The sequence below is a fragment of the Equus caballus genome, chromosome 14, assembly GCF_041296265.1.
Source record: "Equus caballus isolate H_3958 breed thoroughbred chromosome 14, TB-T2T, whole genome shotgun sequence".
In the NCBI taxonomy this organism is placed as follows: domain Eukaryota; kingdom Metazoa; phylum Chordata; class Mammalia; order Perissodactyla; family Equidae; genus Equus; species Equus caballus.
The window spans coordinates 51,335,929-51,350,830 of NC_091697.1; the positions used below are offsets into that span (position 1 = coordinate 51,335,929).

The 14,902-nt window shown below is 45.8% G+C and overlaps 1 protein-coding gene across 7 annotated transcripts in view; it reads right to left on the reverse strand.

Moving 5' to 3' along the window:
- LOC100072198 (protocadherin gamma-C4) overlaps window positions 1-14,902 on the reverse strand; it is a 172,282-nt gene that overhangs the window by 135,368 nt on the left and 22,012 nt on the right. The window contains exon 1 of one of the 7 annotated variants that reach the window (XM_070234060.1): window positions 11,360-14,448. The exons of 5 other annotated variants lie outside the window; for them this stretch is intronic. In XM_070234060.1, coding sequence (XP_070090161.1) covers window positions 11,360-13,783 — 2,424 coding nt within the window. In that variant the 5' untranslated portion in view covers window positions 13,784-14,448. Of the gene's footprint in view, window positions 1-1,089; window positions 4,129-11,359; window positions 14,449-14,902 lie in introns of those variants that run through there. One more of the 7 variants, XM_070234058.1, reaches the window with a different exon arrangement.

Below are 14,902 nucleotides of genomic sequence, written 5' to 3' on the forward strand. Positions count from 1 at the left end.
GCATAGTCCACAATCTCTTGCTACAATTTTCAGGTGTCTAAAGGTCACTAATTTGTATAGCCCTAGACATTCATGAATTCTGAATTAACTCACAGAGCAGAATGAAAGCACAAGGAACAAAAGTGTTGCATATCCCTGGCACACAGAATATTTCCCCCTTATCAGATCACCTCAGAGCCACATCGTGACAGAGCAACCTGAGAGTAATTTGCAGGAACAAGGATGAGGCCTGCTTACTAAGCAGCATAAATCCTATCAGTTCAGAATCCAAGTTACCCAACCTTTATAAGCGGCTCCCATGATGAAAAAAGAAAGACTTTAAGTTTATTTTCCTGAGCAGTTGAGAAGGTTCTCATAACAAGGCTACAGTAGGTTATTTTAAAAATTATTAAAATTACTAATCCAACTACTTAAATATGAGTGAAATAAAATGGGAAATACTTTTGGCAATCACAGAAGTGCACCAAAGAAATCACACAAAGTCACCACTGGTACATCTCACAAACTGTGACAACAAAATATTTGAAACATACCAGTCCAGTTGAGAAGTTATCCCTGTTAAAGTTATATCTAACAGAAGATTTTCCCCAGTATTTATAAATTGCTATTGTTTAATTATAATGGAAAATACGCTTTCGATGAAAGAAAAGTAAACTTCAAGCAAAGTATGTTATGGTGTAAAAAGAAGAAATTGAAAAACACTCAGTCCAGATTCAAGAATAGCTTCATAAGACAGAATGCTTTAAGACGAATTTATACAATTCCCTTCTATTTCACAGTTTTAATCTATCTTTTCAGTAATACCTGAAAGAAAATTGCATTTAAAGAAGAAAGGTGATTAGAGGTATAAAAATTAAGAAATTGCTGCTGAAACTAAAACCAAATAAAGAGTACAAAGGATAAATAATAAATAACTTTCAGGTGCAGTAACTGTTATTGATCATTATTAAAGGATCATCAGCCCCTCCCCTTTAACACAATAAGAACACTAAAAACGAAGTGCGTTTATTTGATATATTACTATCTTATACAATTAAAGACATTTATACAGCTTTCTCCCTACGTTTCAGTGTGGCAAGGTTGACTCACCTGATGAAGATTGGGGTCTCCTTTTGTTTCAAGTAAATCCTGAGCTATCAGAAGAGGCTCGCTTTTCTCGCAGCTCTCTTGGCTGATGAGCGTGTCCGCGTAGTTGGGCTGGGGGAAGATCAGGTGACTCTTCCGCGAGTCCGCGGTATAGGAGACCTCATGGGAATAGGTCTGCAGGAAAGCGCGCACGTCGTCCACACCCACGAAGTGCGAGGCTGGCACGCCAGCCAACTCGCCTCCAGTAGCCTGGAGCAGGCGCGACATGTGCCAGCGCCGCAGTCTGAGCGCCAGCAGCACGATGACAAAGGCGAGGAAGACGCAGGAGACTGCAGCCACTGCCACCACCAGGGACAGCGTGAGGCCCGAGTCGTCAGGATCAGCTGAGGGCTTGAGGCTGCCCAGATCGGTCAGGATGTCTGGGATGCTGTCAGCCACGGCCACGGTGAGCGTGACGGTGGCCGAGAGAGGGGGCTGGCCGTGGTCCTGGACTGAGACAACCAGGCTCTGCTTGAGTGCATCTCTGTCCAGAAGGGCCCGCGCTGTGCGTACCTCACCGGTGTGCAGCCCCACCGTGAAGAGCCCTGGTTCACTGGCCTTGAGCAGGCGGTAGGACAGCCAGGCATTCTGGCCTGAGTCTCTGTCCACTGCCACCACCTTGGTCACCAGGTAGCCAGGCTCTGCAGAGCGTGGTGCCAACTCGACGCCAGTGGAACCGTCGTTGGGGAGGCCAGGGTACAGGATTTCGGGTGTGTTGTCGTTCTGGTCCAAAATGAACAAACTCAGAGACACGTTGCTGCTGAGTGGAGGGTCTCCACTGTCACTGGCTGTCACCAGTAGCTGCAGGTCTCTAATTTGCTCATAGTCAAAGGAGCGCAGGGCATACAGGACCCCGGTATCAGAGTTGATGGAGACGAAGGTGGACAGCGGCGCCCCCTGGAGTGTGTCCTCAGCCAGGGAATAAGTGACTCTGGAATTCTCAATGCTGTCAGGGTCCTGAGCAGTCATGGATAAAATGGAGGCACCTCTGGGGTTGTTTTCAGGAATGTAAGCAGAGTAGGAGTCATGAGGGAAGGCAGGTGGGTTGTCATTGATGTCTGCCACCTGCAATGAGATGTGAGTTTCTGTAGACAGTGGTGGAGTTCCGTGGTCAGTGGCAGTTACCGTGATGTTATACTCTGAGACTTCTTCCCTATCTAGAGTTCTGTGTGTTAACAACTGATGATAATTTCCGTAGGTCTTTTCAAGTGTGAATGGCAGATTACCCGGAATAGAACATGTGACAAGGCCATTCTCTCCTGAATCACTGTCATGCACATTGAAAAGTGCAATTACTGCGCCTGGGGAAGAAGTTTCTTGAATAGAGCTGGTGAGAGATGTAACTGTGACTTCTGGAGCATTGTCATTTACATCCAGAACTGTCACCAGTACCTTACTTCTGGCTCGGAGACCAGGTCCGTCATGGGCTTCTACGTCTATATCATAGAATCCAGAGTCCTCATAATCTAGTTCTCCCAGTATTGTTATGTCTCCAGTCAGAGAATTCAATTGGAATAGCTGGGATATCTTATCTCTTACTTTCCGGAAAGAATATGTCACTTCTCCATTGGCTCCTTCATCTGGATCAGTGGCTTTTATGGTGAGTACCCGGGAACCGACTGGCACGTTCTCCCGAACACTCACGTGGTACTCGGGCTGAGTGAATACAGGGGCATTGTCATTGGTATCCACAAGTGTTATGTGAATTCTAGCAGAGCCAGAGTGAACTCGGTCGCCTCCGTCGAAGGCGGTGAGAACGAGGTGGTGAACCGCCTCTTCCTCGCGGTCCAAGGCGCGCTCCAGCACCAGCTCAGGGGACTTAATTCCATCGGCTCCGCTTTGCACGTCTAGGGAGAAGTGAACATTCGAGCTGAGCTGGTAACCCTGCAGGGAGTTTACCCCTACATCCGGATCAAAAGCTTCCGGAAGAGGAAATCTGGTCCCAGGATTTTCATTTTCAGCGACTTTTATTTCCCTTTGCTCTATCCCAAAGTTGGGCGCATTATCATTAACATCGATTATTTCCACTTCTACTCCAAAAATCTTCACTTTGTCCTCTAGGAGAATCTCCAGGCTTACTACACATTTTGGAGATCTGTCACAGAGCTCTTCCCGGTCTATCCTGCCCGCGGTGACCAAGCTGCCGCTTCGCGAGTTCAGAGCGAATAGCTGCGTCCTACCTCTGGAGACGATGCGGACTCCGCGCTCCGCCAGCTCCCGGGGCTCCAGCCCCAGGTCCTTGGCGATGTTGCCCACGAAAGAGCCTTTCTCCAGCTCCTCAGGCACCGAGTAGCGGATCTGTTCGGCCCCCATTTCCCACAGAGCCCCCAGGAGAAAGCAGATCCGGACCAGCCAGCTGCAGTCGGGGCGGTAAGGAGGAGCCGCCATTACAGCCCCGCTGCGGAATAGCTTGCGCCGGGGGTGTTCCCTCGGTGGGGGCTTGAGGAGCCCCAGGATCTTCCAGGTCCAAGATAATAGGCTTTCACCGTTGGATGTTGAAGCTCTCGCGGGTCCAGTTTGAAGCTTTGGTAAAGCACCAGGGCCAGTGCTTTATGATGCAGAAATCTTGTGGTTCGGATTGAATTCCTGGTTGTCTTTTTTTTCCCCCCGATTGGTGAACAGCGACACTCAGAGTCCTAACCTGTTACTGCAATCTAGTCTTGGTAAATAAAGTATCTCTTGTGTGCACCATTTCTTTTCCGCGTCCTATTTCTCCCAAAAGAATGCAAGTCAAACTCCTGTTGTTTGACTTGCAATGAAAATCTAGGAGCGACCCAAAGCTTTCTGTACAATAAGGCTTATAAAGTAATATATTTTTTTCGGAGAAAATCTGATTTTTTCTAAGAATTTTTTCTCTTTTAACTTTTTGCATATTTATTCTCAAAGCCCATTTCCAGTAGTGTATTGTGTGAGGGACACATTTATCCCTTCCAGGAACAAGGATGGACTTGAAAAATGGAAGAATAGGTAGGTGAGAAGACAGTGTCCCGGGAGTTGGAGGTCTGGGCTCCAGTCCCAACCTGTGCAGAAACAAGCTTCCTTACATGAGCTGACCCTTGAGAATCTGGGACAACTTTTCAATTCCCTTGTAAGACAATATCTACTGTTCAAGAGCTAGTTTTAACCTCCCATCCTGTGCAAATGGGCTTGGCGAAATGTTAATAGGTTTGGGAAGAGAATTTGTTCATTATTTTTGCATATAGAAGATTCTAGGCCACAAGCTATGTCTGTGACTGTCATGTTCACAGCGAGTCCTCCAACTTTAGAACAGCATCTTTCATAGAGTATACAGTCTAATCGTTTTGCAATGTTTAATGAATGAGTCACTAATGCAATTGCAAAGCCTAAAACAATGGGTAACTCACTCTAATCTTAAAATAAGTAATAAAGATAAGAAGACAGAAAAGTTAAACTGAGGCACTCTAAAGAGAAGGCAATATTTCAGTGATCTTTTTTCACATAAGGACACATATAGAAGGCATTATTTTACTATTATTTATAAGTTTACTTTAGCTTTGATTTTAGAAATGATCAGTAAGAGGGAATATTTTAGTAGTTGGGTGTGTATAGCATTACATGTTTCTTAGTTTTCTTATTCACCAATAGAGTAATTTACTAATCTGAGAAAACTTAAGATAAAGCAGGACATAGCCAATTCTTTATATTATTCCTCACATAATAATTAGCTTCTAGAAATTACTCATAAATTTTAACTAGACACAAAAGTCCATTAACTATTTAGAGTTCTTAAATCTTCAGACTTTGGAGAGTAGATTAGTGCTTTTTTTTTTTTTTTTTTTTTAAAGATTGGCACCTGAGTGAACAACTGTTGCCAATCTTCTTTTTTTTCTCTGCTTTTTCTTCCCAAATCCCCCCAGTACATAGTTGCATATTTTAGTTGTGGGTCCTTCTAGTTGTGGCATGTGGGACCCCACCTCAGCGTGGGCTGATGAGCGGTGCCATGTCTGCACCCAGGATCTGAACTGGTGAAAACCTGGGCCACAGAAGGGGAGTGCTCCAACTTAACCACTCAGCCATGGGTCCAGCCCTAAAGGTGTTTTTCACAATCCTCAAAGGACTCACAAGTTTCTGGGGATTGGGAAGTAAAATGAAATGTTTTCAGAAAATTTAACTCATTTCTCAGAAACCTTAAGAAAAAGAAATATGGAAAAGGCTTTATATACAAAAATGTTCATTACATTCCTTATTATAATAGTAAAAAGGTATAAATGGCATAAAAATAAATTATTAAAAAACAGTTAAGAAAATTTTTTTAAAAGATTGGCCCTGAGCTAACATCTATTGTCAATCTTTCTTCTTCTTCTTCTTTCTTCTCCTCCTCCTTCTCTTCCTCCTCCTCCTCCTCCCAAAAGGCCCCCCAGTACATAGTTGTATATTCTAGCTGTAGGTCCTTCTAGTACTACTGCGTGGGACACTGCTCAGCATGGTTTGATAAGCCATGCTAGGTCCGTGCCCAGGATCCCAACTGGTGAAACCCTGGGCTGGCGAAGTCGAGCATGCAAACTTCATCACTTGGCCACTGGGCCAGCCCCAAGAAAACTATTCTTGAATGAGATTATGAAGTGGGAATAAAATTGACCCCAAACTAACTAGTGATTCAAATGTAAAATCTGACAGTCTGCTACATGTGATAAGGCAAAGAAGTACTGAGACCTAATTATCGGAAGGCTATATTAAAAATACATGTTGCAGCAATAAGATAAACAGATAAGATAAACAGAAAGATACATAAGATAACTAGAATGCATTTGATGAAGAGGAACATTAACTTCGACTTAGGCAGAAAGAACAGTCAATATATTTATAAAGAGCAAAGCTGGAAAAAAATAGTATCACACATCAGCTGAGAAAAGGCAGTCCTATTACTAAAGGTGATGACGTTCAAGAAAAAGCTCTCTTTAGCAAGATTTGTTGACTATACAGAAATGCCAACAGTACAGATTGAGAAGTGGTAATTAGGTAACTGCCAAGACTACCGAGCAATCACGCAACCAATCTCCACCCTTCCAATAGACCTCCTCTCCCACTACCATCATTAGAACTATAAACAACGAACAACGACCAAAAACAAAGCACAACTGAGAATAAAATACAATATATAAAATTTAAGGAGCTTTCCAGAAACTCACGTGAGAGGAAAAGGAGAAGTCATTAGCGATTTGGGGATCTTCACCGCTGGCACATACATCCATAGAAGGATCTTCACACAGGAGATCCCGAGGGGGAGCCATTTCCGGGGTCAGGTTAGGAAAATTAAATTTGGTCTTTGCTGAATGCGAGGCAACACAGAGACTGTAGGAATACGGCAGTGTTCCCTCATTGTAGTTTGTGGGAACCATTGGTCCAGACTTAGAACAGAGACCAGGCTGAAAGCAGCCCCAGGCGGCGGGGCTGGAGGAGCGTCGCAGGCGCAGGGCAATGGCCAGAATCACCGCGAGCAGGAAGAGCACGGAGATCAAGGCCAAGGCCACCACCAGGTAAAACTGCAGCTCAGCCTGGGGCTCAGAGGGTGCAGGATGGTCGCCGAGGTCCGGCAGTGCCTCTTGTAGGCTGTCTGCGAAGACCAGGAGCAGCGTGGCGGTGGCCGAGAGGGGCGGCTGTCCCCCGTCCCGCACGGCGACCAGCAGGCGCTGGCGGGCCGCGTCCCTGTCGCCCAAAGCACGCGCCGTGCGCACCTCGCCCGTGCGCAGCCCCAGGCTGAAGAGTCCGGGCTCGCTGGCCTGCAGCACGTGGTAGGACAGCCAGGCGTTGTGTCCCGAGTCGGCGTCCACCGCCACCACCTTGGTGACCAGGTAGCCGGGCTGCGCGGCGCGCGGCACCGTGTCGAAGAGCGCCGAGCCGTCGGGCCCCAGCGCCGGGTACAGCACCCTTGGCGCGTTGTCGTTGCGGTCGCCCACCAGCACGCGCAGGCTCGCGTTGGCGCTGAGCGCGGGCGAGCCCTGGTCGCGGGCCTGCAGCGTCAGCTCGAAGGCGCGCAGCTGCTCGTGGTCGAAGGCGCGCTGCGCGAACACCACCCCGCTCTGCGCGCTCACCGACACGTAGGACGACAGCGCCCGCGGCTCCAGGTCGCTGGCCACGATGGAGTAGGAGACGCGGCCGTTGGGTCCCAGGTCGGGATCTGAGGCGCTGACTTGGGCGATGGAGGCGCCGGGCGGGTTGTTCTCGGCCACGTAGACCACGTAGGAGGCCTGGTGGAAAACCGGAGCATTGTCGTTGACGTCGCCGATGTGTAGGGTGACGCTTGTACTGGAGGAGAGGGGCGGCTTACCTTTGTCTGTGGCTGTGATGGTGACATTGTACTCTGCCATCTGCTCCCGGTCTAGGGCACTGTCAATCACCAGTTTGTAATAATTCTTGGAGGTGGATTCTAATTTGAAGGGAACTTCTTCCTGAATATAGCACATCACCAGACCATTTTGCCCAGAATCCTGGTCTTGCACTTTAATGAGGGCTATTACACTTCCAAGGTCTGAGTCCTCGGGAATATGGTTAGAATAGGACATGAACGTCACCTCCGGGGCATTGTCATTCTGATCAACAATATCAATCTGAACATTACAGTGCGCCGTGTGCACTCCTCCATCCTTGGCTTCTACACCCAATATATATCTGCTTGTCTCTTCAAAGTCCAATGTACCATTGGTTGTGATGTCGCCAGTATTTGGATTGAGATTGAACAGGAGGCTGGTACTTGTTGGGGCATTGAGGAAGGCATAGGTGACCTCTGCATTAACGCCCTCGTCCTGGTCAGTAGCCATCACCCGCAGCACGGAGGTTCCCGGAGGCACGTTTTCTTGGAGGCTAACTCTGTAAGACTCCTGGCTGAACAACGGAGCATTATCATTGGCATCAGTGACCTGGATCCGGATCTGCGTGGTGCCACTTAGAGGAGGGTCCCCGCCGTCCATGGCAGTCAGGATTAAGCGGTGGGAGCTCTGCTGTTCTCTGTCCAGAGGTTTTTCCAGCAGTAATTCGGGGTATTTAGTTCCATCAGGACTTTCCTTCGTTGACAGAGAGAAGTGTTCATTGGGGTTGATAGTGTATATCTTCAGTGAGTTACTTTCTACGTCTGCATCTTGCGCAGAATCCAGGGGGAATTTTACCCCTGGTAAGGCTGACTCACAGATTTCCAAGTCAATGGCTTTTGCAATGAAATGTGGTGCATTGTCGTTAATATCTTGGATTGCAACAATCAGGTGGAAAACATTCATTGGGTTTTCAGCGACCATTTCAAATTCAAGCGCACACTCAGATTTCCTCCCGCAAATCTTCTCTCGATCTATTCTACCGCTCACTAACAAATCCCCACTCTCCGCACTCACGCTGAAAAAATCCTCTGCACTAATCCGCAATTTTCGAGCTGGCAATTCCTGAACACTGAGCCTCAGATCCTTGGCGAGGTTCCCCACCCGCGAGCCCTTGGCCAGCTCCTCGGGAACCGCGTACTGGATCTGCTGGGAGATGGCTCTGCCCAACAAAGACAACAGGAAGAGAAACAGTACCTGATTTTTCATCGTTTCAGCTTTTCTGGAGCTCCTTTGCATTTCTTGAGCCCTCTGAGAAATTTCTTTTCAAGATGTCTCTGGGATATTTAAAAAATCCAGGGTGACAGCACCCTGGACTTTTGTGATTTGGAGGTAAGACTTGTTTGTTCGGCACCTGAGGGTGCACAGGAGCGGTGCTGGCGTTCGGAGGTGCGCAGGACAAAGCAGGCGAGCACCCTGCTCCAGGCTCCTGCAGAACCGAGAGTGCTTTTCTTCCCTTTGGTCAACAGCGGCGCCCGGAGGTTGTCTGGGAAAACTGCATATTGCCCAGCTGTTTATCTTCAAAATGTAAGCTCTTGAGTCTATGTACCTTGTCTTTTTATTGGTTGAAAAGAACCAAGTATTCAAATTTTCCCTTTAAATTTGATGTTTTCTAGTTTTTCATCATCTCATCAGCGTTGTCCTAATTTTACATTCTTCTTGTTTCATTAAAATTTTTTCACAAGGCATACAGCCATTTTTTCCATTTTGGGGTCAAAAATATCTTCAACGATATCACTGTATTTATAAACACTGGCATGACTAGTATGGTTGTAACCAAATAGGTTACTGGCTTTTTATCCACATTTTAGTGGACTATGATCCTTACATTTCTGTAAATCCATAACTTCCCTTATTTAGTATTTCAACTCTCCCCATTTTATCAATTCAGTAATACTTTTCAAAGATATAGTCTCTGCAAAAAAGAGTCAAGGTCCTAGACTTATTTTAATGTATTGCTCATCTTATTAAAACATAGATAACCCCATTAAGTACAGCAGACCCTGATATTTTGTTAAAGGGATCAGTTTAGTATTTGAGCACACTATATGCCTTTATAAAGCTGAACCAAGTCTACACCATATTTATTTTGTGAAATGAGCACTTCTTTACTATATGAATATATATACACTACTCCATAATGCCAGTTCTCAGCTCCAGTCAATTTATACCACTAATAAGTAAAATGAATTTGACTTGATCACTGGTAAATCTTGGAGAGGCACTGAGAGTTCTTAGACACCACATTTTGGAACTTACTCTGTAATCCTTGAACTGGTCTTCATAACTGAAACAAACACCTTTATGTCAAATGCATTACCCAATTAGATGCCAACTCAACAATTTATTCTACTATTTTACAGTGGTAACCCATACTCATCTTACACTCCAGTCAAAACAGACTATTATCTGTCTTCCTAAGACATCCTTTCTCTTTTTTTCTCTACTTCATGCCTTTAAAGTTTCTGTTCCTTTTATTATAAACCTTCCTCCCTTTCTATTGTAATGAACTCTCGTTCATCCTTAAAGAAAATACTTTTTGTGAAAATGGGATGTCTGAGACCTTTCATTATCTATACAAGTAGATGTAAATTGTAGTACATTTGTGCTCTCTGTGCATTTTCACAACATATATGTGGGCTGTTTTATATGGGATTCTTAGAAAATTCTCTTTGAGAATCTAAAATTCCCCTGGCACTAGTCAATTAGTATTTTTTTCTCCTTACAAGGAAAGTGATACTAATATTATAAATATTTTTCCTAACAATGATATTCCAAAGTTTATGTGCTCTTTTTTTCTGTGATGTATTTGCATTTTTGAGTGAGACTACACCCTTTCTGCTTTCAGTTATTTTGTTCAGGCTCTGTTGTCTCACACTTTTGAAAGTACCCTTTCCTAAGATATTGAGGGAGAGATCTGTTCCTTTGCTTAAGATATAATGAAAAACATTTGGTTTAATTTTGGATGACTCTCTGATGTGTTTTCATGGGTGAAAACAATTTCATAAATTTCAAAATGGCCCAACAATTTCTAGCCCAAGAAAGTTGTAGGACTCCTATTCCATTGTTGGAATGGATGATCTAGAAATCTCCCACAGAGGCTGAGACATATCTCCTTACATTTATTTTTTATCCTTCTCAAAACACAAGAAATGGCACTCCAAGGCTCATAACAGTTTAGGCAATTGAACTACTTACCTTCAGTCAAAAGCCTGAAATCAATATGAACACACATACACAGACACACACACACACACTTTAGGTATCCATAATAGGGACTACAGGCCAGGTAAATTTGACCAATCTCTCTATTTTTTACCCTACAATTTTTATGTCATTGACATGAAAAGAGCGTAGCCTGGCTTGGAAGGAGTTAAGCATCATTTTACGGGAGCCTAATATACCTAGTATTTATATGTATTTTTTATTTGTATCAGTCAGGATAGACTAGGTAGGCTGGAGAAACAAACTTCAAATCACGGGGATTTAAAATGAAAAAGGTCTATTTATCACAGGTATACAGATCAGTGTTGAGTCAACCACAGGGCTCTTCTCTCATCATAGTTATTCAAGGACTCAGGTATAAAAAGCAGTCATGATTCCAAAGAGTAACTTAGAGATCTGGACATTCTCACAATGGCAACTAGAGTTTCCTCCAGGAAGAGACACACCTACTTCCATTTACAATGCGTTGGCCAGAACTAGTTACCTAAGCCCACTCAGCCATACTAGGCCAGGAAGTGCAGCTCTACCATAGGCCCAGAGAAGAGGGGGACAAATACTTAAACAACAGGACTAATGACTGCCGTATTGCTTTATTTTCAAATAAATACGGTATATTAAAGCTTTATAATAACCATACTGGAATAATTTTTCTTTATAATATTCAAAGAAAGAAGTAAACTCACCTGAAGTAGCTTGGGGTCTCCTGTTGTTTCAAGTAAATCTTCAGATACCAGGAGAGACTCGCTTTTCTCACAGCTCTCCTGGCTGATGAGCGTGTCCGCGTAGTTGGGCTGGGGGAAGATCAGATGAGTCTCCCTCGAGTCCGAGGTGAGGGAGACCTTGTGGGAATAGGTCTGCAGGAAAGCCTGCACCCCGTCCATGCCCACAAAGTGAGAGACCGGCATGCCCGGCAACACACCTCTCGAAGCCTGGAGCAGGCGGGACCTATGCCAGTGCCGAAGTCTCAGTGCCAACAGTATGATGACAAAGGCGAGGAAGACACAGGAGACCACTGCCACAGCTACCACCAGGTACAGTGTGAGGTCTGAATCCTCTGGGTTGGCAGAGGGGCTAAAACTGTCCAGGTCGGCCAGAACATCTGGGATGCTGTCAGCCACGGCCACGGTGAGCGTGATAGTGGCTGAGAGAGGGGGCTGGCCATGGTCCTGGACTGCCACCACCAGGTTCTGCTTGAGTGCGTCTCTGTCCAGAAGGGCCCGCGCCGTGCGCACTTCGCCCGTGTGCAGCCCCACGGTGAAGAGCCCTGGCTCACTGGCCTTGAGCAGGTGGTAGGACAGCCAGGCGTTCTGGCCTGAGTCTCTGTCCACTGCCACCACCTTGGTCACCAGGTAGCCAGGCTCTGCGGAGCGGGGCGCCAGTTCCACACCAGTGGAACCATCAGTAGGGAGAGCAGGGTACAGGATTTCAGGCATGTTATCATTCTGGTCCAGTACAAACAGGCTCATGGACACGTTGCTGCTGAGCTGAGGGTTCCCGCTATCACTGGCTGTCACTAGTAGCCGCAGGTCTCTAACCTGCTCAAAGTCAAAGGAGCACAGCGCATACAGGACGCCAGTGTCGGAGTTGATGGAGACGTAGGTGGAGAGAGGTGCCCCCTGGATGGTGTCCTCAATCAGTGCATAAGTGATGTGGGCATTCTCGATGCTGTCAGGGTCCTGGGCTGTAACAGAGAAGATGACAGCTCCCCTGGGGTTGTTTTCAGGAATGTAGGCCAAATAGGAGTCATGAGTGAAAGTAGGTGGGTTGTCATTGATATCTGCCACATACAGGGTGATGTGAGTGTCGGTGGACAGCGGTGGACTTCCTCCATCTGTTGCCCTCAGAGTGATGTTATACTCAGACACTTTTTCACGGTCCAGGGATCTGGCTGTCACTAAGCGGTAATATTGGTCTATTGATTTTTCTAAATTAAAGGGCATATTTCCAAGGATGAAAACTGTGACTTGCCCATTTTGCCCAGAATCCCGGTCATGCACATTGATAAGGGCAATTTCTCTTCCAGCAGTAGCCTCTTCAGGGACTGATCTTATGAGAGAAGTGATTGTAACTTCTGGGGCGTTGTCATTCATATCCAGAACTGTGACTAGAATCTTAGCTCTTGAAAGGAGACCTGGTCCATCTTGTGCTTCAATTTTAATTTCATAGAACATAGCATCCTCATAATCTAGACTTTTTAATATTGATATATCTCCAGTGACTGAGTTGAGATGAAAAATCTGAGCAATTTTCCCAGGCATTTTATCTAGTATATAGGACACTTGAGAATTGAATCCCTCATCAGGGTCAGTGGCATTCACCGTGAGCAGCCAGGTGCCCACCGGCAAGTTCTCTTGAACGCTTACTCGATACTCGGGCTGAGTAAATACTGGTGGGTTGTCATTTGCATCCAGAACTACCACTTGGATGCACAAGCTGCCAGAGTGGGCAGGGTCGCCACCATCAGAAGCAATGAGGATAAGCTGGTGAACTTTCTTTTCCTCACGGTCCAAAGCACGCTCCAGCACCAGCTCTGGGTACTTGGCACCATCAGAGAGGCTATTCACAGCCAGGGAGAAGTAGTCATTGGTGCTGAGCTCGTAGTTCTGCAGAGAGTTGACGCCCACATCTGGGTCAAATGCAGTCTTAAGTGGAAACCGAGTTCCAGGAGCTGTTAATTCACCAATTTTTATTTCCAATTCCTCTGTTACAAAATCAGGGGCATTATCATTAATATCTTTAATTTCTATTTCTACATCAAAAATTTTCAATTTGTCTTCAACCAGGATGTTAAATTTTACTAGACACTGTGTGCTCTGAGCGCAGAGCTCCTCTCGGTCTACCCTGCCGGCGGTGATCAAGCTGCCGCTTCTCTGGTTCAGAGCAAAGAGTTGCGTCCTACCTCTGGAGACGATGCGGACTCCGCGCTCCGCCAGCTCCCAGGGCTCCAGCCCCAGGTCCTTGGCGATGTTGCCTACGAAGGAGCCTTTGTCCAGCTCCTCCGGGACCGAGTAGCGGATCTGCCCAGACCCGGTCTTGCACAACGTCCCCAGAAGCGCGCACAGCAGGGCCAGTCCACCGCCGGTTCTGAATCTCAGGTAATTGGTCATATCCTTTTTGGTGAATTATTTTCTCTGCATTCGGTTCCAATTTACCACGACGGACTCCAATCTTCTTTTCTCAAGGAACTAACATTTCATGGGCCTAATTTATAGGTCACAGAGCAGGTTGACTGAGAGGCTGAGCTTTGTAGCAGCCCCGGATCTTCTGAGTCTGATTTGCTGGTTCTTCGCTTTTTGGGAACAACGAAATCGACTAGCTCTCCTGCTGCGTTTTCCTCCTTGAGTGGTCAACAGCGACGCCCAGAGGCCTAACCGTTTACTGCACCCTCTCAGACAAACCCAAATTACCATTTTAAAAGTTTACAAACACCTGAAATCCTTTTTATCAGAGGTAATGGGACTGGTGTTTAGTTCACATAATTGAATTGCTGTATGTTAAAGTTATGACGTCAAGTTACCTTCCTCGGGAAGCCATGCACTAACCTTAATGCCACCGATATTGCTTTAAACACACTGGAGTTGCTGTTTTGAAACGTTCAGACAAAAGTTTAAGAACCACACAGAAATATCAGTCATATTTACAGGTTATACCTCTTGAAGTTTGCTCTTGATAACCTGACATCTTAATTTCAATATTTGTTATTTAACTCATTCATTAAACAAAGATATAATTGGGTATTAAGACAATATCTGGGGATTTAAGTGTACAATACAGACATAGCCACTTCCTTCACTGAGCTGATGAAGATATAAAAGCAAACAAGGAGTTACAGTGCACTGAGATAACTATGATAATGAGAGAAGCCAAGAGCAACGGGAGGGCCTCCAACCTGGCCTCAGAGGTTAGCAAAGGCTTTCCCAGGAAACACGACAGGAGTGGATCAGGGAAAAAGCCTGGATGTGAGACAGAACAGCATGGCAATGCCTAGATGTGAGAGAAAATCACGGAACTTCAGGGTACTACAAGTAGTTCACTTTGCTTAAATCTAGAGCGTGAGGATGTTTTTTTGTTTTTAAAGATTTTATTTTTTCTCCCCAAAGCCCCCCGGTACATAGTTGTATATTCTTTGTTGTGGGTCCTTCTAGTTGTGGCATGTGGGATGCTGCCTCAGCGTGGTCCGATGAGCAGTGCCATGTCCGCGCCCAGGATTCGAACCAACGAAACAC